General features: G+C 63.3%; 1 protein-coding gene across 3 annotated transcripts in view; it reads right to left on the bottom strand.

Moving 5' to 3' along the window:
- The window catches only part of PTPRN2 (protein tyrosine phosphatase receptor type N2), a 688130-nt gene that overhangs the window by 343408 nt on the left and 319043 nt on the right, over window positions 1-25679 (bottom strand). For all 3 annotated transcript variants that reach the window (XM_059172404.1, XM_059172405.1, XM_059172403.1), the window contains one exon: window positions 18423-18502. In XM_059172404.1, coding sequence (XP_059028387.1) covers window positions 18423-18502 — 80 coding nt within the window. The remainder of the gene's footprint in view (window positions 1-18422; window positions 18503-25679) is intronic.

Raw genomic sequence — 25679 nt, forward strand, 5'->3', positions numbered from 1 at the left:
CCAGAAAGCTGAGTGTAAGCTTCCGGTCGTGTGAGTAGTGTTTCGGCTGAGGAAGATCTGGGGACACCCCAGAGCCGGCGTGGAAGCCGGTGCGCCTCCCTTCGGAATCCGGCTGCTGGGGACACGTGACATGGAGGTGGCCACGAGGGACGACATGGCGCTGCCCTCAGGCACCCCCTGGACCTTTCCTGGGCACGTGACAGGGTGGGCCTGCCTCCTACAAACGAAGCCAGCATGGACCCGTACCCCGAGGGTCGGACTCGGTACGCCAAGAGGGCCTGGGGTCACCTCCGCGGGGGTCGGGGACGTCGTGAGGGAGGAGGAAACCCCACCGGACCTGCATTCGCGGGGGGGGGGCAGTCCAGGGCAAACACACGTCTCTCCCACGATGCAGCATTCGTCCAGCAAATGCTTCCGATGCCTTCCGCGGCCTCCGAGCAGGCCCGGCCATGGGGTGGCCCCACACCTCCTGGACCGTCGGGTGTGTCCGCGGGCGGCACGGGGCTCCACACCGTCTGCCCCAGACCAGGCTCTGCGGCGGACACCACGGCCCCGCCCCGTCCCACCCATGGGTCCGTCGCTGCTTCCTTGTCTCCATGTGGACGGAGCCAGCCGCTCCTCCCCGACTTTGCCCTCACCGTGCTCCCCCCACCCCATCACTGTCCCTCCTGCCTGCGCCCAGGCTCCGAGCCCCACAGCCCAGCGCTCATTCTCCCTGGTTTCTCCACCCCGTCCGCCCTCTGGCTGCCCACGGAGGATGGGCACCGCCAGCCAAGCTTTCCAACAGCCCCCAGTGCCGCACTCTGGCCTGCCTGCCTCGGCGGCAACGCCCTCCCACACCGCACGGCTTTGCTCCCTCCACCTGCTCATCACCGCCCCGAAGGCAGTCACGGCCCCAGACCCTGGGAGGTCTCCTTAACAGACGCTCTGCAAGACACGGCACACCCCACCAACCACCACTTCTGTGTGTGACGGCGCGATGCCCGTCCCACGGCCAGTTAGAGGACCTCAGCTGCGCCCAGGGGTCCTGGGAAGCATGTGCTCTGCCCGCCCACCATCCAGCCACTGCTTTGTAAGCCACTCTTATGTTCCTTTTCAACAGAACCAAGTTTTTGCCATGTGCCCAGGGCTGGGTCGCCTTTAAACCCTTCTAAGGGTCTCTGGGGTCAGCTAGGGGACATTTCCAACTAACCCTTTACTGGCCGAATCTCAGGTCAGTTCTCACACAACTACCTCCTCATGGGGAAGGTTCTGCCTCATGGGCCTCCTGCGCGCCTGACTCTGCGGTGACCCTGCTAACCCGCTTGGACTCTGCCGGCTGTATTTTTAATCTGCAGGGGCTTCCAATGTGCCCGACTGTGACCGAACCAAGAGTTCAGCGGACGGCTGTCACTTCATTAACACGCCTGGATCATCACGGAGCTTCCCCTCTAATTATTCACTGCTCAGTGTTTGCTCAAGTGAAGAGAAGGACACTTGCCTGACGTGCACAGAGCCAGGGACAGGAGAGTCTTCTGGGAAAGATGCTGGGGTCACAGGCCTCTGCTAAGTGCCAGCCCAACAGTCAGGGGGGCACACGTACCTGACACGGAGTATCCTTATAGTTCGTAAACCTCACAAGCAAAGACGAGCCACAGATGGACGCAGTGGCCACGACGGGACGGCTGCCTCCCCGGGGACCCACTCCGTGCCCACCATCTTGAGGCTGGCTCTGGCCAGGGTCCACCTGCTCCCGTTGGTGCCTGTGGGCACAGGAATTGCCGCCACTACCCCCCGTTTGCCACTCCAGCTCCTAACTCAGGTGAAGAACAAGAAACGGTCACGGACCCACCCGCCGTGTCCGTCCCCCAGGCTACAGTACAGGTGCCCGGTGCCCGCACGCCTCCCTCTGGGCACAGCCTTCGTGCTGTCAAGGGTGTGTTTCCACACCTGCCACTGGGTCCCGGGCCTGTCCTGCTCCCCTCTGCTCCTTACACGTGTGTGCATGGACATCCCCGAGACCCCGAGCCCAGAAGGGCAGGGCGGCAGGTGGCAGGTTGCCTGCAGCTCATACAAAGTCTGTTCCGACGTGGGGGCCCAGTCAACATCTGCTGAGGGGGCGGACAGGGCCTGGGGTGGGGCAGGGTGGCCGAGGCTGGGGTGACCGCAGTAGCCGGTTTCCGCGTCGCACGGCCACCGGGCCTGGCACTGAGCCCCCGACGCCTCATTCACTCTCTACTCCCGCGTCCCGGGGCCGGCCTCTCACTCACGCTGCGGCCCAGAGTGCCTGTCGCTTGCCCAAGACCACACAGCAGCATGGACCAGGCCAGGCCTGCGGTGGCGTCACGGTTCCTGCACCTGGGCTGTCCTGCTGCCCGTGCGGGAACTGGAGCACGAGGAAGACAGAGGTGAGTGGGAGGGTTTCCCTGCCCCACACGGTGCCGGCGGCCAGGCTCCAGGCTTGACGCAGCGCAGCCAGAGCCAGCGGATCTCCCCTTCCCCGCTCTCTGGGGTTCCGGGAACGGTGGTGGGGAAAACAGAGGCCAGACAAGAAAGGCAGCTGCCAAGGGCAGTCGCCGTGGCGGAGCAGAGGGGACCCGAGGCAGGGGTGGGGCCCGGGGCTCGTCCCGGCCATGCTGCCTGTGAACGGACACTCGGCCCGCCCTGCTCGATACCCCTGACCGGGCAGCTCGGGAAGACTTCTGTCCACACAGCATCCCTGCCAAGCGAGCACACGTGTGAGCGCTCCCTGTGACCGACGGCAGGAAACCCCGACGCCGAGCTCAGCTGACATGGGAGCAGCGCCGGGCAGGGCAGATGGACGTCTCTCTGGCGGCCCACGGAGGGGCTGTGGTCCCACTCCTTGTGGGCAGGACATGCCCCGAGGTCCCATGGGCCCCACTGGCCTCGTCCACAACTAAGCAACGAGCCTTTCTCGGCAGAAAGTTTCAGTCTCACAGACCTACAGGGCGGCATGTCAGGGTTTTCTCCATAACCACCCAGGAGCCGGTTACAGGGATGAGACCACAGCCCACTGCGCCGGGCAGCTCCGCGTCCCCGCTTCAGGCTGACCGGGCTCATCCCGGAGCCGGTGCTGCTGCGGACGGTCTCCGTGAGCACACAGCCCACGCGGCTCCGGACACACACACTCCCGCCACGCTCCCTCGGGAGCTCGGGGGGGACCTTCCTCCAACGGCTAGCTCCTGCCGTCTGCCCACCAGCCTTCCCCCTTCTCTGCCCCCCCGTAATGCGGCTTAGCCCATGGGTCTCTGTCCTCACGGGGCGGCTCCCTCTCCATGACCAGGCCCCAACCCGACCCCCACGACCCACCTCGATGTGACGACATCTACAGGGTCCTTCTCTCCAAGTAGGGTTGCGTCTCTGGGCCTGGGGTTGGGACCTGGACGTGGCTCGGGGACAGCATTCCACCCACGACGGGCGGTAACCCCAGTCGTCACTCCCGTGAGCCCAGCTGCCGGACACGGCCCGAGCATCGTCGTCACATCCGTGTGAGTGGCGTGGGGAGAAGCCGTGTCAGCCTCGTGGTGGAGCAACGCCGGGACCTGAGCTCCGGCCTCCTGCTTCCAAACTGCACCGCCTCATGGCCTCTGTGGCCTGACGTTCCTGACGTCACTGGGGGACAAAGCCCACGTCCGGGCGCCATGAGCTGCCACGGGCTCACTTTTGGGCCGGGACAGGCCACTGTGCCCGCTCCTCAGTCAGGCCCGACTACAGCCACATCGCAAAGTGAAAGGACAGAACCAGCCCCCCGGCTCCGCTTAGAGATGTGCACCTGCCTCTGCCGCGGTGCACGCACAGGCGACTGACGCTGAGAAACAAGGGGCACCTGGGTCACCACGGGACAAAGCCAAGGGCGGCTCTCCACACGCTCACCGTGGCCACCGCGTGTCCTGTGGGAGTGGGCTGCCACGCATGAGCCTCTGCAGAAGCGGCCCACGGAGCTCATCTTTTCCAGGCCGAAGCCGCTTCAAGGGGAGGGCAGACCGTGCCACAGCTGCCACGCAACCGTGCCACGGCTGCCACACAACAGTGGGAGCTCAGAGGCCCCCGTCCGCGGGGTTTCCAGAGAACGTTTTGGCTGCGGACCCAGAGGAGGCCGTGGAGGGGAGGTTTCCATGGTCGGAGCCACTGCATGTGGTTAGAAGAGCGGTGCATGGCATTATGGCCAAGGGCTCCTTCCTCACCAGCACCGTGACCTCCAGCCACGACCTGGGGCCGCTCGGTGCAGCGTGGAAGGACCCGGCAGTGGGTCCGAAAGAGGCAGTTCTCCCACTGAAACACTGACGTTACTGTCACCTGAGCCACTCTGAGTGCAGCTAACAGCGCAGACCTGTCTGCTCCCGGGAAGCGTCCAACTGCTGGACCACAGCAAGTGCCAAAGAGCCAGGGATGTGGCCCTTCGTGCAGCAGCCACGAACTCAGAAACACCAGAACACCGTCAGTGCTTCAGCGAGAAAGCCAGAGTCCATGGAGCCTGAGCGCCTGGTCCAGCTGCGGAAATTCAGGCCCTGAACCAGCTTCCAGCACCAGAGCAGCCCCGGAGCAATGGCACAGCGACCTCACCCTTCCAGGGAGGGGTGCGGACCTGACCTTGTGCATGGGGAAAGTGGGGTTCCCGAAAGACACTCTAGGAGAACCAGAATAGGGATCAGAGTTGCCGCCTGACTCAGCCTGGGCCGCAGCCACCGGCTCCTTGGGGCTGGGATGCAGCATGACGCGCAGACGGAGGCTGCTGCCTCCTCAGGCACCATCAGGACCTGTCAGGGATGGGGGCACCCGGGCTGCTCCCAGGGTCAGCACAACGTCCCTCAGCACCTAGTTAGCTAACGGCCGATCTGCATCCTCAGACGCGCAGCACACACCTGCGCGCACACACACCCAGCACACGCACACACACACCCAGCACACACACACACACACACAGACACAGGACTGAACACATACATGCTACATGTGCTTACCTGTCCACACAAGACACAGTAAACACATCACAGATACATCTGTGCACACACGGGACGTACACTCATGCACAAGCACACATCAAACAGGCCGGCACACCTGTCCCGGCACCACACACATGTGCACAAACACCTGCACACCTGCACACTCAGCTCCGCTGCTCAGGCTAAGACCCCGCAGGCCCTCTGGGGCGGGTTAGGTACAAATCAAAAACACACTCCACCTGCCGCCCTCCGCAAACGAGTGCCCCATCTGTGCGGATTCCCTGCGGGCCACTGTTCACCGCAGCCGACGTGCTGCACCCGCAGCTCTGGGCGCACACGCCGGGCCCTCGGGAGCAGCTCCCGTATCTCAGCCCCTGTGCTCTGCATTCCCGGGGCCACCAACGGGCAGTGTCTCCGGGGACGGTGGCATTGCAAATGTGTGTGCACGCCGGCCACAGGCAGGCTCCTGCCTCCAAGCAGAGCGTGAGCCCCCTCACAGCACAGGAAGGCAGAACATGGGGGTCAGTTCTGCACAGTCCAGTGGAAAACAGACGCATGAGGAAAGTTCAGTTTAACCTGGCTCACCTCACACCCAATCTGAAGACACATGAGAGCTCGGAGCCCGGGCACCTGAGCCCGGGCCATCCCAGTGACCAGACAAGGCTCCTGGAAGAAAGCTGAGAAGCTGAGGCCACGGGCCGGGGGCAGTGGTGGGACCACAGGCAATGGGCTCCGTCCTCCTTCTGCCCCGGACTCACGGGGACAAGCAGTGGGTGCTCCCGACCAAGCTCCACCACGCAACCTGCACCCAATGGGCCGGTGTGGGCCCAGCACCTGCCAGTGGTCCGGTTCCTCATCCCTCCCAGGCCCTCCCCAACCGCAGGGCAAGAGCCCAGCAGACCTGGAAGGACAGGAGCGGGGGCTTCCGCCTTAACGTGGGCTTGTGTGTGCCTGTCCGGGCCTAGTGCTCCAGGAGAGGGAGGAGACAGCACCTTCCGGAGGACCAGGGAGCAGGAAGGCACCGACCCATGGTGACTGGTACTGCCAGGACTGTCCTAGGATGAACGCCCACCATGCTTCTCTCTGTAAAGCATCTGAGAGAGAGCCGTCCACACAGAGAGCACCGTCTACACAGAGAGAGCCGTCCACACAGAGAGCTCGCTGTCTACACAGAGAGAGCCGTCCACGCAGAGAGCACCGTCCACACAGAGGGAGCCGTCCACACAGAGAGCTCGCTGTCTACACAGAGAGAGCCGTCCACGCAGAGAGCACCGTCCACACAGAGGGAGCCGTCCACACAGACAGCACCATCTACACAGAGAGACGCTGCATTTGAGGGCGCCAATGGCTCCATCTTTCTAGGAACAACCCTTGCTCTTTTTCAGGGTCCTGTCTTCTTCTCCACAACCTGGAATTCTTGATTTGAGCCACTTCTGGAAGTTCATCTGTGAGGGCCATTGGGACATTTGCTGCTGGTAGGGGTTGGAAGAGAAAGGCCCGCGCTCCGATGACCAGCCGGACCACTGGCTCAATCACACTGTCCCCAGCCGGTGCCGGAAGGGAACTTCCGTCCACTCTCTGTACACGTCACATGAATGTGTCACAGACCCACCCGGTTATCTGGCGTCCCTGGGAACACAGGGTCACAGAGTGGAGACGGGGGCACAGAGCAGCTCACGTAGGAACTCACACGTGACACAGAGACTTCGCTTCACGCAGAGCAGGGGCTAGAGAAGAAAGCATGGGAAGGGAAGGGGAGCTGGGGCAGGATACAACATGGTGTGACGGATGACAGGGTCCATGCAACAGGCATAGGACAGGGTGCGACAGAGGACACGGTACCACCGGAGACATCCTCCTGGGGGAGAGATGCTCCTGAGGGGCCCACAGTGCAGAGACGAGCCTCCTGGCAGCCTGGGTGAAAAGGAATGCACGGCAGGTAGGCCATTCCTACCCTCTAGTGGCTGAGTCCATGGTTCCACAGGGCACCAGCCTCTATCCTGCTTCCAGCCCCAAGAGCCAGGATGGGGCCTTCTGGATGGAAGACCAGGAGAATCGCCCTCATCAGCCGCAGGCGTGTTTTCCCACAAGCATTTCTCCATCACAGAACCAAGGATGGAAGGTCATGGTAGAGCCCGCCAGGTCTACAGAGGGCCCGCCTGCAGGAATGACGACGCAAACCAGCCCTGGGGTCGCAGGCCTCCAGCGCCCACAGCTCTTGGGTGCAAGGTACGTGTATGCTCAGCACAGCAGGGGCCCGGAGGCTGCGGGCCGTGGGGCCAGTGAGGTCAGAGAGACAGGCAGGGCTGTGCCAGGCTGGAGGGAGCGCGGTGGCAGCCACACAGCCCGACAGCCGGGTCATGGGTATACAGGAGTTCGTGTTTTCAAGGCAGGGAGATGTAAGTGGCACCATTCACCAAACGGAAGCTGGAAATTCTTTTACTCATTCAGTTTTTAGAATAAAGTCAAACATCCATGAGGGCCTTCAAAAAAAATTACACATTCTAGATTTAATTACAGATAAAAGAAATGCGACTTCTATTAAAAAACGATAAGTGGCATATTTAGAATGGAAACCACCCTGGAGCACGAGAATGTTCCTGTCCCTCTCGGCACTCTTTCAGAATAAGAAAGTCACATGGGCCTTTGGTTCTTGAACAGGTTCCTTACAAGAGAGACGAGGGGGCACGCGCAGCCGGGCTGGTAGGGTAACCCATCTGGGACGGAGCCCGCTCACTCTCTAACCCCAGGCAGGCCCCGATTTCCCCCACAGGGCTGCAACGTTCTGCGTTCAAAGCCCCTTCTGACATCAACTCGTGCTTCCATTTATCTTCTCCAAGGACCGCCGGGCAGAGCCATCCGTCTGTCCGCAAGCAGGCGGCGGTCGGGAGGGTCCGCTGCAGACGGACTCCGCCGCAGAGGGCCGCGCTCCGGGACCGCGGGCTGTGGGTCTACCCCGCATGCGGCCGAGTCTCTGGCTCCGGGGTGCAGAGACGTCCCCGACGCAGGGCCGGCGTCCCGCTGGGGCTCACCGAGCACCTGCACACGGTGCTTCTGCCCCCGCAGGCACCTCTGAACAGCTCCCGACCCTTCAGTGAGCAGCAGGCCAGTGGTCGGTGGGCATTGTGGGACGTCCACAAAACGCGGTGACAACACCAAGAATGATTCTCCCTCACAAAGATGTCAAAGTTAGGGTTACTCCTGGGAACAGTTTCCCTGAGCTGTCCCAGCCTCACGTGACCGGCCCTCCTGGAGGTCCTGCCCCATCCGGGCGTAGCTCCAGGACCCAGCAGACCCCTGGGGCAGTCCGGCGACCACAGGCCCACCGCCCTGAAACGGAGAGTTTTGGGGCCCCGAGGCTGGCGGGCAAGCAGCAGAGACCGAGCTGACTTCCAGCCCATTCTCGGTCTCCACGCCCTCGAGCATTACGGGGTGAGCAGTCATCATGCCAGACCAGAATCGCAAATTTGAGGGCGTCAGGCCACCTTCCCTGTCCTGGAGCTCCTCTCCCCACAGCCCACAGAGAAGCGGGTGGCTGCCGGTGCAGTGGCAGGGTCAGAAGTCTGGGCGGTGTTACGGGGGCAGGAAGGGTCAGGATGAGCTTTTATCTCCACAGATGAAAATGCCATCACTTGCTCTTCAATGAAGACCTCCATTCGGGGAGTCACGAAACCGGGGAAACGCAGTGCAAATGCACGTTTTTCTTCTCTCGACGTCACTGCTCCCATCAACCCCAAATACGGATGGTGTTCCGTGCCGTGGGCAGAGCCAGGCTGGGCGGCAAGTCTGATGACGTGTGAGACGTGGGTCTGTCTCCGGGGGTGTCTGTGCACGGCGGTGGGGATGGCAGACGTCAACCCCGCCCGGCGGGAGGGCCCGAGCTCTGCTAGGCCCCGCTCCAGAGCATGCAGAACTAGTAGGTAACAAGCTGGGACCCTACGAACCCCTGTCCTAGAACTGGAGTCTGCAAATGTTCTCTGGGAAAAGCCACAGCCAAGAGCTGAGGCAACCACAGAGGAGATGACGTGGCCGAGGGCCAGGAGGCTGGGGGGCCGAGGGCCGCAGCTGGCCACCCATGAAAAGGGGTGAGGCAGGGCGTGGCTCACGGGGCAGGGACAGGCCAGCACTGGGCAAGGGCTGGAGCCCCGAAGAGCCACGAGCATCAGCGCCGTAAGCTGTCCCCAGACGAGGGAGGATGGTCAGGGCTTAGGTGTGAGGGCAGGACGGGGCAGGCAGCCGGTGTGCAGGGGTGTGGGCAGGGGTGATGCCGGCAGGGCTTTGCTGGACAGAAGGCCTCTGCGCAGCAAGTGGCCCTGGGCTCTGGCTCCCCTGCCTTCCCCTGCAATGCTGGGGTCCAAGAGAGCAGGAAGGCGGCGGTCCTGGTGGGGCGGGGGCACACGGGCTGCTCCGGTGCTGTCCATGTGGGCCCGCCCCTCGGCCCAGGTCCCCGCAACCATCAGAAGCCCAGCACAGGGCGTCTCTGCTGCCCCTCTCTGGCCCAGAGAAGGGAAACCCCACCCCCGCAGGGAAGCGTCTGCTGGTGGCGACGGCCGGGCCCAGGAGGAAAGGGTCCAAAAGTCAAGAAACTCGGGATGTGGGGACTCTTGACGGTGAAGGCTCAGCTCCGGTCACCACCGCCCAACCGGGTGGAGCCCAGCTTCATCCTAGACGGTCTCCTCCAGCATGCGTCAGCTGGGCGGGACGCGGGTTCCCTGGTGACATCAGCGTGGCTGTGAGGTCGGGGGGGCGTCCCGACCCGCCGCTCCGGGCCCAGGAGGGGTCGTAGCAACGCACCTGCTTAGGACGGGCTCCTGTGCTTTCCTGCTTCTCTCCTGGGCTTCGGACGACAGCGCCGACCCAGCGCAAACCGCGTCACGTGCAGCCGGCATCACCGTACAGACATGTCCACGCAGGGGGAGGCGCCGGCGCCGAGGTGGGCCTCCCTCCCACGCTGCCCTTCTGCCATGTGAACGCCGCGAGCCGCTGCTGACCGTCGGCTGCCCAGGCTTCCTTCCTTCTCCCCGCCCTCACGTAGACATCCAGGGAGCCACGGTGGCCCACGCGTCCCCCACCCGTGGCGGGAAGAGCTGCGGTTGCATGTTCTGGCACACCACCGGGGCGTCTGACCCGGTCAGCACGCTGCCGCCTTCTTTACACCGTATGCCGTGGACGTCCCACGCCACGAGACACCGCTGTCAGCCCCTGGCCAAAAGGACAACGCCCGTGGATGACGCTGTGTCACCACCTGCGGGCACAACGTCTCGGCCTCTATGCGTCCAGCCACACAAAGACAACAGCAACTAACAAGCCCTTCAGCTTGAATCGCGTCTCCCACCGAATCTGTCCGAACTCGTTTGCTGTTGCCGCAACCTCGCCGTGTACTTGCTGGCCCCGTACCTGACCAAGAAGGAGCCCAGGGCTTGCCAAGACCCAACGACCGCCCAAAGTCTCGGAGCAGGAGCGAACAGGGACAGGGACCCAGGCTCAGGACCCACGTCCCCGTCCCTCATGGTCCTCCCTCCCAGCCGCCACGTCACAGGAGAGCGGCCGGAGCTGAGGGCCCCGGAACGGGCTCTCCCCGGCTCACACCTGACGGTCCCCTACAGCCAAACACCCACGCGGACGCACCAGGCTGAGGTAAGGAAGCCGCACCGCCCTCGGCTCCACCGGAGACCTCCACCGTGGAGGGGTCCCACGTCCCCCAGCTGAGCCCTTTCTGTCCCCATGGCTGACCTGCTGATGGCCCACAACCTCCGTGCCCGTCACAGCAGGTGGGCAAGGTGCCCTGCCACACGTCACCATGTCTTCCTGGGGGGAGGTGTCCCAGGGCCCGTGTGGGTGCCAGCCTTGCTGTATCGACTCCCGGGTTCGTTTTCAAGCAAGAGCCCTCAGAGGCGAGCGTCCCAGGCAGGAAGACGAGGTGGCTGATGAACGGGAACACGCCCCACGGGCACGGAGCCAGCCTCTGTGGGGGTGCTGGCCGGCACCATCGGTCGGGGACACATCTCGGGCAGAAGGACTTCTCGCCCAAGTGCCAAATAGACTCAGGCTGGTCCCAAATGTCAGGGCCTGTTCCCCCCCGCCCCAGGCAGCTCTGGGCTCTCACACCTTCCGGACCCTCTGCACTTCCAGCAAGAGGTCCTCTCCCGAGTCTGAGTCCCGGCATCTGTAGGAGCTGCCGGGGGCCGGCCGGTGACAGTTTGCCAGCCCGAGCACCCTGCATGGCAGGCACGTGCTGATGGGTTCTGCAGCTGGAGGGGCCCGTGTGCCACACGCCCGCCGTGCAGGAAACACACCTACCACTGAGCCTCCTGAAGCAAACACAGGGGCAATCCATGGGCTGAGTGCACCTGTGTGCTGGTGGGGACGGCCACCTGCACCAAGAGGTCCTCCTGTGGTGGGCCCCACCGGGAGTCACTGAGGGACAGGCACTGAGGGCTGCGCAGGGAGAGACTGGACCCGGAGGGGCCACGAGGAGGCCGTACACCCAGCTGCTGCGAAGCCTCGATGCGGGCACGCCGGGGACTTGTGGGGAATCGGGCGCAGGCGTGCTGGGGCCAGGCGTGGACGGGCAGCCCACCCTGAACTAGAGCCACCTCTGCTCCGCTGTCCCCTGTTGCCATGGGGACTGCGGTTTGGGAGCTTCTGACGCGCTGGAGATGGCCTGCTGGAGGCCCAGGCCTGCGCAGTGGCTGATGGAGCTGAGCTGGGATGCTTGTGCCTGGACGGCAGGTCCCACGAGCCGCTCCCTGCACGCAGGCAGGGGAACACCCAGACCCCTCCCCATCTCCTCACCTGGGAGCCTGTCTTGAACAACGTCCTTACAAGCCTCCTGTAGCCCCATGGCCACATTTTCCAAACAAGACACCTCCTGTGTAGGCACGAGCTAACAGTCTCAGGCAAAGACGTGAGAAACTCACACGGCCAGAAGAGAGACACCACCCGAGCTGTCACGCCGCCCTGTCTGCAACCTGAGCTTCTAGCCGGGGCATGCCTAAACAGACAGCGACCAGCCCCCAGCAGCCCCGAGCTGCACGTCACATTCCAGGGGCACCTTGACCCACACAAATCACCTCCCCAACCCCTGAAGCAGCTTCCAGGTGCTCGGGCCGCCCCCTTTCCTGTTTCCCTCGCCCTGCACCCTGTCTCCTGCCGGTGGAGCCTATTAAAGCTGTGGGCCGAGGGCGGACCCAGGCACCTGTGCCCCTCACACCACTCAGACCCGCACGGCCGTCTCCGAGGCGGCGGCCTCCCTTCCCTAGCCGGTCCGGCCGGCTCCGTGGCCGACACATGGTGCAGTGTGTCCGGTCATGCCATGCTGGTCGCTTCTCCACTCACTTGAAGTAAAGGCCCACCGACACGGGCTCCCCCAGATGCTGATCTGGATGAGGATTTTCTTTGGGGGAACACAAAGAGCTGTGGGCAGTGAGGGACACGGTGGGACATCAGTCGTCAAGAGAGGGCTGTGCTCGGAGAGCTGACCGGCCGCACACAGCTCACATGAGGCAGACTCGCAATCAACTGCTCGTGTGCGGGCAGTCGCGACGTGCGATGACACACGTCGGTCACGTCCTGGGAGCGGCTGCTGGGCTCCAACACCCACGGTGGGAAAGCGGCGTCCGCAGCCGAGGGCCGTGCCGGGAGCCGTCAGCAGTCAGAGCCACTGAAGCCGGTGCCGCCCCCGTCTCACGGACACGGACCTGGAAGGTAAGGCTCTCCAAGTCCCCACAGCCTGGTGGCGACCGAGCGCACCTGGGCCAGGGCACTGTGCCTCAGGACCCCACTCCCGGCGACAGGCAGCTTCTCTGGCCCCGTGTCCAGCCCACCTGGAGGGGTCTGTGTCCTGTCGTAGAGATGGGAGAAAGCACTGATTCCACCACAGCGTTCCTCACAAGACGCCGGTGCGCACATACAGCCCGCGTGCTGATGAAACTAGACGACTTCCACCTGCCGTGCGAAGGCCAAGGCCGGACTGGGCACCGTGGTCAGCAGCTCGGTCAGCAGCAGAGCGAGACGGACAGCTCGGGACCCGTGGCCTGCATGGCACAGCCGACCCTCCAGCCTCAGAAATCCCCCACCAGATACGTCTTGCCCGCGGCAGGAGCAGACGGGAGGACCACCTGGCAGGCTGGTGGTCGAGGCCCTTCCAGTGGGTGCGGAAGGTGTGGGGCTCTGGTTCCCTTCCAGCCCCCGACAGAAGCTGGCGAGCCCCTGGAAGCCTGAGGAACAGTGGCTCGCGAGACCCCTGGGTCCCGGGGAGCACAGAGTGACGGACGCTGTCAGCGGCAGGAGGGAGGCTGCACGCCCCGCTTAGCGCGGACGGCAGGACGACGGGCAGAAGCGAAGGTCACCACCGCCACAGTGCGGAGAGGAGCGTGTGCCCAAACCTCCCGGCACGAAGTTCCTGACGTCTCCACAATGCAGAATGTCCCCCAAAGGCAGTGTGTGCCGGCCGGCAGCAGACTTGTTTACTTCAGTTGCTGGAACCGTGTCTTTGTACCCCCCGTGCATCCCGCCGCTGGGCTGCTGGGGCAGCTCCGGACGACACCTCCCAACCCACCCTGGCTTTCTGCCCGGCAGGAGCGAGGACAGCGGCCCTGACCGGACAGAGCTCCTCTTGTCCCCAGAGTGAGAAACGCACGTTACAGCCAAGCGTGTCAGAGCTGATTCTGCTCTAGAGACAGAGCCTGCCTCTGCTAACCACACTGATGCCTCAAAGGGGATGATTTCGTGGTCTCTGGTCTGCACAGGACGAAGGTTTCTCAGGATGTTCAAAGGGTCCGAGGCCTCTTTCTACCCTTTGCTTTTGAAGTGTCATCTCAGTCCCGTCAGACAAGCTCAGCTCTCCCGTCGCAAGCCATCACGGGCGCAGGACACCGAGTGGTGGGACTGGAGGACAAGCCGCAGCGACCGTCCTGAGCTCCACTTCACGCTGAACCCACTGTCTCCGGCCTCCGACCTCCGACCGGCCACCCTGGCCCGCGCGGGACACCCGTATCCTCCGTTCTTGCTTCCATGCTTTTGTCTCCTGCCCGGGGCAGCTTCCCCGCGGGCCTTGTTCTGGTGTTCCACAGGCCTGGTGGATGCTGAGGCAGCCACCTCGCCCTCCCGTGCCATCCACTGCCCGCACGCTCCCTACTGACCTCTTGGGCAGGCCCTTGCCCATCCACTGGGGCCCTACAGGCTGGCCACGCCTGGTGACCCCTCCACCTGGCACTGTCCAAAGCCACTGGGCCAACAGCAGAACCAGCACCCGGGCCACACACCGGACCCTCAGCAAGGCTGGTGTGCAGGCGGCGGCCAGCTCGGCTGGAAATGACCGCCGAGCCCGTGCGCGCCCTCCTGCCGTGGGTGGGTCAGTGCGCCCCCGCCCCGCCGGGAGCACCCAGCTCTGCCCCCTCACCGCACAGCCCACTGGCTGCTCTGGCCGGAGCCTCCCCATCTGGGTGGTGAGAGCTCCAAGAGCGACACCGGCCTGCGTCTGACGCTCTGACTCTACATTTCAGGGAAGTATGCGGGACATCGTGACTCTGCTACTCTATTCATTTCTCACAGGTGCCTCGTTCCCCCACACACGAACACAAACTTCCTACCAAGTGGGCCCTTTCTAACATATCCAGGGCACCCTGCTTATTTTTCCCCCAAAAAGGACAACTTCTTTCCACACGGGGTCCACCAGGCTGTCTCACCCTGAGTCAGAAAGCAGTGTCCACAGGCAGGTTCTGGGCCACATGTGGCCGTGACACACACACACACACAGCCCCCTGGACGCTTGCTGGCTCCAGAGGCGTGTCCCCCAGCGGGCGGCCCAAGGTGGACGGACACGGTGGGAGTGTGCCACTCGTGCCGCAGCGGGGTCTCCCCTCCCCCTGCCCAGACCGGGAGGCCTCCAGGGTTCAGATTCCTGTCGTAGGCGTGGCTGTGGGGACCCCAGGAAGGCAAGCGGATTCCCTCAGCCAGAGGAAGGCCAAGCCTGAGAGCTCCGTGCAGACACCGAAGACACAATCCCACACGCAAAGCCTGATTTGGGACTGATTTTGGATTCCAGCACCCAGCCCGTGCCCACCCTCTGTCCCCAGGACCCTCTGTCCCCGGGGACTCTGTGCCTCGGCCTTTCTGCTTGCCGGCCCTCCTGTGACCAACCTCCCCTCCCCTTCCAGCCCACCTAAGACCCACCCAAGGCCAGCCACTCTGTACAGACTTATCTGGAGAGGGACCCGCAGGGTTATGTCTCTGAAAGACCGGCTAGGCTCCGCAGGCAGGCGGCTGTCCCCCGGTGCCGACGTCAGCCCACGGCCTGCGCAGTGCCGAGCCCGGCAGAGAACCTGAGGAAGCCGGAAGCACTGACGTTCATGCGAGAGCGGCAGCTCGGACGGCTGGACCACGTGTGTGTCCCGGACGGGCTCGTCTCATAGAGCCCGGCTGGACTCAGTTATGCTTCCCGAAATGAACACGGCTGCCCGCTTGACGCAGACTCCAGGAGGCCGGGCAGCATGCCCTGTCGCGGGGGCTCTGGGGTCAAACGTCATGTGTACGGAGCACAGCTGTGCCGACCTCTCTCTGCAGTCTGCGTTCCAACCCCCGAAACCCGCCCTCGAGGCCTCGGGGTCCAGGGATGAGCCCCGCGTGGGCATCCAGGACGGCGTCCAGAAGGGACAGCCTCGCTCTCCTGCGTGCAGACCCTGCGTAAACCACAAGCAGGAAGCAACACAGCAGAGAGGACACGCGCCAACTCCTACAGACGCTGGACAGGTAAAGGAGTACTGAGCCAGGCTGCAGCCACAGGACTCGGGGAAAGTCAGCACGTCCTTGAATAAGGAGATGTTTGAAATGGCACGAGCTGCCTCCCCAGCAAGATGACAGGAAGAATGGTGCCCAAAGGGCAAGCCTTAGAGGTTCTGTTTGGACAAGAGTGAGCGGGCTGACCCGAAGGCCAGAGGGAGACCGCCGCCAATACAGCCAGCCAGCAGCGACACGGTCAGCGAGCGAGTCGAGCCGCCACCCGGCAGAAGCCCGGCCCCGAAAACCCAGCGCTCGGGCACCAGGAGAGGGTGGTCCACGCGGGAACAGGTGATCTCGGGGGCAGGGCCACATACAAGGGCGCACCCCGCAGTGAGTTGCGGGAGCCCAGGGTTTGGGGTTTGGTGTGGGGGCAGCTGCACAGGGGACGGCAAGCGTGCTTTCTAAAAGATGACGCTGCTGTATGCTCTCCGAAAGGAGAAATGCAAAAATGGACTAGAAACATGCTACTCAAGAATATACCAAGGAATACCAAGGAAGTGAAGTAGGAAGAATTTCTCCGTCCTGCCCGATTCGATCAGAGGCCGCGGCCAGCAGGACGGACAGGAACCAGACGTCCGGCCGTGGCACCCTGCCGCGTGTGCAGGTAGGACTGTGAGCCCGGGCAGGGAACGCTCACCAGTAACACATCCCGCCAGCGGCTTCTCCACACCCGGGGACACAAAAGCTCCTACTTGTCATGCCCGCTCACTTCCCACATTCACTGGTGCCTTGTGTCCACGCGAGGTCGTGCATTCAGAAGGACGTCAAGGAAAGAATCACGGGACATGAGGAAGTGGCTCCAAAAGAGGAGAAGGGGCGGCACGCAGCCATCTCGACGGGCACACCGGACGTCTAGTTAGAACCAACGCGGTGTTCACGGCAAGCCTGGTCGTGAGGTTTTGTACCATGTGCGTGAGGTCAGCGAGCAAAGCCCTTTGAAGCCCATCAGTGGGCTGTGTCCCCTTCACTAGTCAGGAACCCACGAGGGCCTCGAACGTGCCAGCAGGCCCCGAGGGAGCGCACCGCAGTGACGGGGTCTGCAGGAAGTGACCCCAGCAGGTGCCCGGCACCCACGGCACCCCCACCCTTGAGCAGGGCCTCCTGGATCGGACCACTCGGTAGCTTGCGACAAGGCCTCCATGTCGCCGGGAAACAGGAAACCACAAAGAGTTCCTTTCCCTGAACACGCTCGGTGACTTCATGTCCCTCCTGGCCCCAGCGCCCTCGCAGCCCCGTACGCGGAGCGGGGCAGCGTGCGACCGCTGAACCCTAATAGTCACGAAGTTATTTTTCGTCCTCTTTTTCCTGCACAGCCTCAAGTGCATCCAGAATAGCCTGAAACGACTCACAGCATAGAAGAACTAATTTTCTGGAACTGTGCCCGTGTGTCGCCGTTGGCACCCTCGGCTCGTACCGCTCTGAGCTCGCAAGGCTGTTGTGCCGCAAAGCCAGGTCTCCAGAAGGTGGGGGCCGGGACACCCAAACGTCCACCTGTCGGCGGCCCCCCCTTGGCATGCGGAACTTTGGTAACAACACGAACACGTTAAAATGCCCAAGAAGCTGGATTTGGGGTGATGGACCTCGTTTTCCCGAGGGAGCAAGGAAAGAAGCGAAGGTCTCTCTGTTTCACTGACTCACGGTCGGTGAGTGTGCGCTGCGGACTGTCCCCGAGACGCAGCTGCCCTCCGTCGCAGCAGACCCCACCTGGAAAATGTTCCTTCCCAGCCCTGGGATGAATGGCCACTTGGAGAACAGCTGGGACGGCTCCGCCTGGAAAACGCTGTACCTGACTGGGGCTGGAATACGGCCGATTGCCCCTTGTGCAGAGCAGCTGGATGGGAGAGTGGGCACGGGAGGGGAGGAGGGCGGTCCGGGCCACCGACACCGTCCTGTCCTGTTTCCAGAGGAGAGCGCGGTGACCGAGTCTGTAGGCCCTGCTGGGGCCTCCGGGCTGGGGGACACACGGCCCAGCTTTGCCCAGTTACACCAGGCACTCTGGCCTCACCGTGACACAAGGCACTGGCATGAAGCCTGGGAGTCTCCTCAGAGCAGGAACCGGTCAGCTTGCTGGAGGTACGATGTTGTAAGGGATTCACCCGCAGCCAAAATTACTGGCTCTGGAGTCCGCACTTCCAGGAAGAGTTACTATCGGCACCAAGATACCCCACGGGTAACACTTAGCAACAACGAAAATGGCAGACCAGAGGCTCATCCCACGGGCTGAGCACGGGAGCCACGCCCCAGCCCAGGCAAACGGCGCTGGCAGGGAGAGGCTCCAGGTCTCCAGCCAGGCCAGCAGGAGTCCCCGGGGCTCTAGAAGCAGAGCTGTGACCATCCCTGTTTCTGTTCAACGCTCCCTCTGGCACCATCTTGGCCTCTGACAGACAGAAGCACACACTGCCCAGGACGCCGGGGACGCCAGGAGCGACAGGTGGTCATTTTGTCCACTCAGGGGCCGGGGGCTGCCGCAGGCCCGAGACCCTTGCTCGCCAGGCACGAGCCTCTGTCTCCGAGGGAGCCGTGTGGTCCCCCGTCCTCCGCCGGCAGCGGGCGGGCCTCATGACGACCACGAGGCCCCAGCCGTGCCTGCCGCCCCGGCCGCCCGTCTGCCCGTTAGATGGTGGGGTGCCGGGGAGACTGTGCGTTTCCTCCACCCGGTGTGCATGTCCACGCGGGGCTGTGTCGACACGGCCTTACCTGTAGCCTGCGCCACGTCTGCCGCCGTCAGGTTCCGGACACTGGCGCTCACTCTGAAGGTCACGGCTGGTCCCAGAACACTGGAAGAGACGAGAGAGAGCTCAGAACCGCCCCAGCATCCCGCGTGGCTTCTCTGTGGCCACACGGAAAACACCCACACGCTCAGAACGCGCGTGAGGCCGCTACCACGGTGGGGGTGACCTCCGGCCCACGGCGGACTCTGCCCCTCATTCGGTCATCCCACCGTCCTGCTGTGCTCTCGGAGCCGAGCCGCAGTGCGTGTGACACGTCCAACCGACCCCAACCCCCCAACAAGGACGAGCAGAGGTTCTCGCGAAGGGAGCTGTCACGGTGACGGAGTTTAGCACTGGGCTCCGATGGGAGCACCAGGAATCAGAGGCAGAAAGAGCAGAGACGGTATTTCAAAACCTCTTGACAAGACCCGCTTAAAAACTTACCAAAGTCACTAAGAACGATTTAGTATAAAAATAACTAGCGGGGAATTGCCAGACAGGAATGATTAAAATCTTCAAAGCTTTTTAAATACTATGTTAAGTATAAGTTTGAAAAAATACGTCCCGTCTGAAATCGTTTCATTCAGGAAGAGGAGCAGGCGAGGGCAGGGCTGGTCCTCCAGCTGCCTGGGCTCCGGCTCCAGTTGCCGGGACTCCCCGAGGGAAGTGCGACCCTCCATCGGCTTCTCCCTCTCGCGAAGAAGGTGCACAGCCCGGAGCTGGCACCCAGAGGGCACAGAAGGCCATGCAGCTCGCAGGGAAGGCTGTGTCCTCGCCCCCCCCGCACAGACGCCGCTGTGCCTCTTGGGTCCCAGAGGTACTGGGTGCCGCTGGTCGGACAGATGCCCTTCCCGTCGGTCACTGCGGGCTCCCGCCGCTGTCTGCAGCAGGCACTGCGTCCCACAGTCCTTCAGCCCAGGACCCTTTCACTATGCATGGATTCAACGCCCGGAGCAGAACCACTGTGCGTCACCTGCTGGACTCCTGTGTGGCGGGGACACCGCCTAGCCAGTGCACCTGCTACATTCCAGCGCCAAGGAAGCTCGGGACACCAGGGCCATCCACAGTCTTCCCAGGGACGGCCACCCGCCCGGTCTCTATCAAGCTGCCTACCTGCCCTACAGGATGCCAGCTGCCCGCGGTCCTGACCCGGCCCCAACCCAAGCGCCAGTCTCCCACCCAGTCTCCCACTGTCTCAGCACTCGCCAGAGCCATTCGTAAAGACGCCGAGAGTGAGAAAGGTGCCGGGAGCGGTACGTAAGCCCAGGGCGAGCAAAGAGCCAGGCCATGGTCAGCAGGAGCCACGTGGAGACGGAGGGGCCCCCGACACCTGGTAGAACCCAGCCGGGGCGAACTGCCCTGCCTCTCCCCACATCCCCGCTCCTGCTCCCGCCTTCCCCCCGTCGTCCACGCAGAGCCGAGCTGAGGCTCCCGGATGCCCTGTGATCTCTGCCGGGCCTGCTCTGGGCCTTGTGACCTCTCGGGCGCTCAGATAGGACCCGGGGTCCCCACTCTGGTTGGGGGCTCCCGGAGCGCTGGCTCACCTCCCCGTGGGCTGGCTGTTGCATGAGGCCCTGCTGGGTTGGATCCTTGGCCGCTGTGGGGCCCCACCATCGTTGTTGGATGTTTCCTGCGGAAGCCTCAGCACCACCTCCGGCCCAAGGACACCTCCTCCAGGCAGTCCCTGGCCCTGCGCCCACAGCTCTGTGCAGCAGCCACACATGGCCCAGGGGCTTCCTGTTCCATTTCTTTGTACAAAAAATGTCCACACGGCCCTAAAGTCCTGCTGAAACTCCCTGAAAATGCCACCACGTTCATCCTCTGTCTGGGTTCCCACTGCCTGTGGCCGGAGCCACGTCCTGGCCTGACATGTCCCCAGGGGTGCCCTCCAGGCCTGCCCACTCCCTCCTGCCCACCAAGGCTAAGGGACCCACGTGGCTCTGCAGGCCTGTGTGTGATGCCGCCGGCCCGACGGCCCCCCTTCTGCTCCTGCTGGAGGCTCTGTCCCCAGAACGATGGCTGTCCTCACCTCACACAGGTTGGTTTTCCTGCTGCCCGTCCCCCCGGCTCTACTGCCTCTCAGGGTCCCTCTTGGGCTGACCCCACCACTTGCGCTCTGACCACAGTGGACCCTCCCCCAAGCGGACCGTGGGCAGGGCCAGGAGCGCACGGCACTCAGCATGCTGATGTTCCCGCAGGATGTCCGCGGCTTCCCGAGGGCAGCTGGCTCGGGGAGGGCGTGTAGGCTGTTGGCCAGCGCCGCACACACGCGGCAGGCGGCAGAGTCACGGCTGGGACAGACTCGTGACATAGCATGTCGCTGTCCTCTACGCCGAGAGGAGGTCCTCGTTAACACAACAGGCTTCACCTGCCGTCGGAGGGGCACTAGGACTTTGGATCTCTGTGTGGTTTTGTAACGTTTCTCTAAACATCCAAGAACTCACAGGCAGATGGCACTGCCCTCAGGTGCCCGGCGTTTTCTCTAAGGACGCTGCAGGCCTTCCTGGTTTTTGCTCACCGGGTCATGGAGAAGACCATAGCTCATCTGCCGCCGTGCCCCGTGGAGACAGTGAGAGATGCTGTGTGACTCGGCCCGGCCAGCAGGGGACACATCTGACCTGGGAACGCGCTGGTGACCCAGCCCGGCCAGCAGGGGACATGCCGGACCTGGGACCACGCCCGTGACCTGGCCCAGCCAGCAGGGACACATCGGACCTGAGGCCACGCCTGGGACACAGGAAGCACTCCTGAGTGCCAGCTTCGCCATCACGGAGACTGTACAAGGCACGGAGGACAGTGCTGCCCCGTCCTGGCCCAGGCACCCAGCCCGTCACCTCTTGGGCTCACAAGAGTCTCGTGAAGGAAGGAAAACCAACCCACAGAGCAGAGTCAGAGAGGATCAGCCACCCGAGCCAGTGCCACGACAGGGACTCGGACCTGCTCTTCCCCGACGCCTGTCCTAACGTGCGACACGGACATCCGCACACAGGCCTCGCAGCGGCGACCCTATGTGTCGTCCCCTCGGCTAACCCTTCAGCCTTGCCGGACTCCGTTCACGGCTGACGGTAGGGAGACCTGTGCTGGCCGAGGCTCTGACTTCCGTCCCCGCCGCAGCTGTGGTGTGAAGCCAATGCCCAGGGGCTCTGGGCAGCGTCCTGGGACACGAGGAAGGGAAGGTCGGGCAGGCGGGCAGAGGCGCAGGGTGTCCTGCTGGCCCTGGGCGCCTGGCTACACACCGGGACCACACAGAAGCCCCCTGAGCTCCCACCAGGGGCGTCTAAAACCAGAAGCTCCTCCACCGAGCACAGCTGGGTCCCGGGGGGCTGCGGTGTGCCCTGGGCCTCCACTCGGAATACGCCAGGCCCCCAGCCGCACCAGGATTTCTTGGACAAACGTTTGCGCGGGCAGCAGGTCGCCCGGAGCCAAAGTACCACCCAAAGGAACCCGCAGGAACCCCTCCAAGTGCCAGTCCCTCGGGGATGCCAGAACCCGTCTCCCCTTCCTGCTTGGTCACCCTCAGAACTCACGCCAGCCTCTTGCGGTTACTTGCACTAACAGTAGTGCTTCCGGCCCGGGGCTGTTTGCCAGTCGTGGGTGGACACGAATGACTTCATCTAAGCCCTGGGGGCTCTGGCCATCGGAGGCTTCCTCCCTTCCAGGGACGCGTGGGCTGGCGGCCAGGGGAGCCAGAGGCTGAGGAGGCTGACAGGCTGCTGTGTCGGGAAGTGTTAGCAGTGCTAGATACGAGGGTACATTGAGCGCCGCACTGGGACGTGCCCGGGCTGCTCCCCTCACTCTGCGGGGCCTCCTCCAGCACGGGGGAGGCCGTCCGGGCAGAATGTGCCCTCTCGGTCCGCAGCCGGCAGACCACTAGGAGTTTGCAGACGAAGCTCCCTGCTGGGCACTGCGGCTACCGCTGTCCATGCGCATCGCTTGGCTCTCAGCCCCACACAGCAACACAGAGCAAACTGTCCCGTCTCTCCGGCTGTGGACAGGGATCAGCTCCTTCGCAGATCTGTGCAGGAATGACTTGCTGGCCGGTGGCTGAAGGAAGGCCTTGCCACCCACCATCACTGCGGTGGGCAGACAGACCAACAGACAGACTCCCTTCCAGACACATGTTTCGTGCAGAGCGACAAGGTGAGGTCGATAGTTCTGGCTGTACCCGCTTCACCACTGCGGGCAGGCACGAGGGCGTCGAGGTGTCTGGACCCACGTCTCCCGCTGGGAGGCCCTTGGCACGCTCCTCTCTGGGCTTTCAGGCTTCCCGTATCCCGCGGGCGGGCAGCTGCGGGGCAGGTGCCGCCTCCCTGACACGCCAGGGGAGGGATTCTGGGAGCAGCGGCCACCTGAAGCCGGCCTAGTGTCTGGCCCCGGGCCACCCCGTGGCACAGGCCCGCACACAGCAGACGCTCAAGTAACAATCAAAGCCTGAGATCCACGACGGCAGAGCAAAGAGACTGGCCGGAGCCCAGAATGGACGCAGCCTTGCAGTGAGTCGGGGAGTGGCTTCGGGGAACAGGTACCGAATGCCGCCGCTGCCACCTCAAGGACTGAGTCCGGTTCCCTGGGGAAGGAGTTCTGTGGCGTTTTCAGTGCGAGCTCCTAGAGCGTGCTGGGGAGGATGAACTCTGCGGGCACCTGGGTGGCTCTGTCAGTTGGGCGTCTACTTCCCGCTCGGACCGTGATCCCCAGGGTCGTGGAATCAGGTCCCGCATCGGGCTCTCTGCTCTGTGGGGCGCCTGCTTCTCCCTCTAGCACCCCCTTGCCAGCGGTCTCTTTCTGATAAATAAAATCTTAAAAAAGAAACAGAAAAAGGATGAACTCCGAAGCAAACGGCCGCCTCCCAGAACCTTGCCGTCAGCAGCAGCAGCCACTTGGCGACGGCGTGGGCCCCGGGCCCCTCCAGCAGGACAGACCCAGTGGGTGCGGTGTCCAGCAGAGAGCCTGGAGCCAGCAGGAGCAGCGGCCCCTGCACCCGCCTGCGAGCACCCAAGCACACGCCGCTCCCAGACGGCCTCGGAAGGACGTGCAGGTCCACGCCATGATGAGCTGCTGTGGCTCCCGTGCTCCCGGCCTGGCTCAGCCCAGCTTCCTTGCGGGTCCCCTAAGGGAACGCCCCAGACCTTCGCTCCCTGCTGGCTTCTGTCCGTGACACGTCAGTGCCACAGACACGCTTGTGCCTCTTCTGTGCTGGGGCTCCCTGCAGGGCTGTGGACCATCGTGCTGTCCCGCGTCCTCCGTTGGGAAGGGGTGCTCTAGACCCTTCCCTGGGGTCTGTCAGGGCTCAGTCGGGACTGCGTTCCCGTGTGGACAGCGGGACGGGGAGGAGGCCAGATGACCCTCCTGAGACTGTCTCATCTCACTTACCAGCGTCTCAGTCTTACCTCGGGGCGAAGTCTTCCCCCCAGGCCCTGGGCATATAGGGGAGCCCTGCGGGCCCACAGCCATCACAGAAAGCCTGTGTGCAAGGCTGGCCCTGGGCCCAGCTGGGACTTCGGCCATGGGCGGGGGGATGCCCGCCGTCCACCCCCAGCCAGCGGCGCTCCCTGCGCCTTAACAGCTCAGGCCACGCAGGACGCAAACGGGTGACGGGGGGGGGTGTTCCTGGAGCCGCTACCGTCTTCCTCCTGGACCATGTGGCCTAGGCTGTCCTGACCGTCCCGTTCGCTCTGCGTCTTCCAATGCGTGGGGAGAACCGTCCTAGGCATGAGGCTGGCACAGAAAAGGGGTTTCTGTGTTCATCAGAAACTAAAAGCGAGGACAGAAGCCTGCGGCCCTGCAAAGTCTGAGACGCAGACGCAACATCTACCATCCGGGGCGGCGGGAGAAGCCTTTCTCTGTCCTGTGCAAGTCACTCATGAATAAATAACGTGAGTTTCTGGTGCGGAGCCCAACATTCCAACTTCATCGATACAAAGACTAGTGTTTAGATTAGGAAAAAATCACTGGAACTGACACAGAGGAGCCTCGCATTACAAGGGAACACCCGTGTTTCACCACGAGACAGAAAAATTCTATTCTTTGGCTTTCAGGTTCTCATCCAGATTCCACCAGTAATCGTTGGAAACACGCTACGGTACATTTTTGCTATTTGCCGACTGATGTAAGGTCAATGCTCCTGTGGATTCGGGGACGCTGGACGCTGGCTCCCGGGGGAGCGCAGGCCTGGGCTCTGCCAGCCTCCGCTCACATCTTCACTTCTTGCACGTGGGAACACCAGACTCTACGTGTGCGTGGGGGCCGTTTCCAACAGCGAAAGCCCAAAGACGTGGAGAACGTAGCCAGAAACAGTGACAAGCACGTGCTGACGTGGGGGCCGAGAGAAGAACGCAGCTGGAGTGTTGCTCAGGCTCAGCTGGGAACACGAGCGTGAGATACACTGTTCTTCTCCCTCTGCATCGGTCTTCAAGCGATCGCAGAGGTGCCCGACTCATTTCTGGCTTGCAAATGAACTTGCAAATACAGTGAGAGTCTACTGTATTTCCTAGAGTCTGTGGGACGCATGTTCACACACATCGATGACCTTACTGCTTTTGTCACGTTCTCGAACCTAAAACCGTCGGGAGAGCCTGGCCCGGAGTGGAAGGGGCTTGTGCTGCGCGCGCCCGTCCTTCCCAGCTGTGTGCTTTCAGCGCACGACGCTCCTGCGCCTGCGAAGTGGGGATGATGATGGCGATCGGGGAAGGGGTGGGTGTCCTCTACACGGATCCCATCGGCTTCTGCCCCATCCATCCAGAGCGGCCTGATGCCCCTCCGGTCTCTGCCGTGAGGTCCACACTCCCAGGACTCCGTGGGCACCCATGGCTTCTGCATGCCACACTGCCTCGTCACGGAGGCGCTGTCCTCGGTCTGCAACAACGTGGTGGATACAAGGGGCAAGACCGGCGGCTTCTGTCCTGCCTGCACGGCTCTAGGATGGCGAGCTCACGATCGCCTACGCAGGGGTCGTCCCGGGAAGACCCGGCCAGAGCCCCACAGCCTGCCTGCTGCGAGACGCTCTGCTCTGAGAGGCCCGATGTCACGTGACTCAATGTTCCTGGAGGACCACAGTGTTCCTGGCAGCCCAGTCCGCCTGCGGTGGAAGAAAGGCCACTAGGTGGAACCCACCGGCCCAGAGGCAAACCCTTCCTACTCCAGCAGAGACTGTCCCCAGGGTCTCAGCCGGGGAAAGCCCCGTGGGCACACCCGTCCCACGAGAAATGCTCCAGGGGCCCCTCCTGGACACCGTCTTAGGAGAATG

This window comes from Mustela lutreola, chromosome 4, assembly GCF_030435805.1.
Source record: "Mustela lutreola isolate mMusLut2 chromosome 4, mMusLut2.pri, whole genome shotgun sequence".
NCBI classification, from domain to species: domain Eukaryota; kingdom Metazoa; phylum Chordata; class Mammalia; order Carnivora; family Mustelidae; genus Mustela; species Mustela lutreola.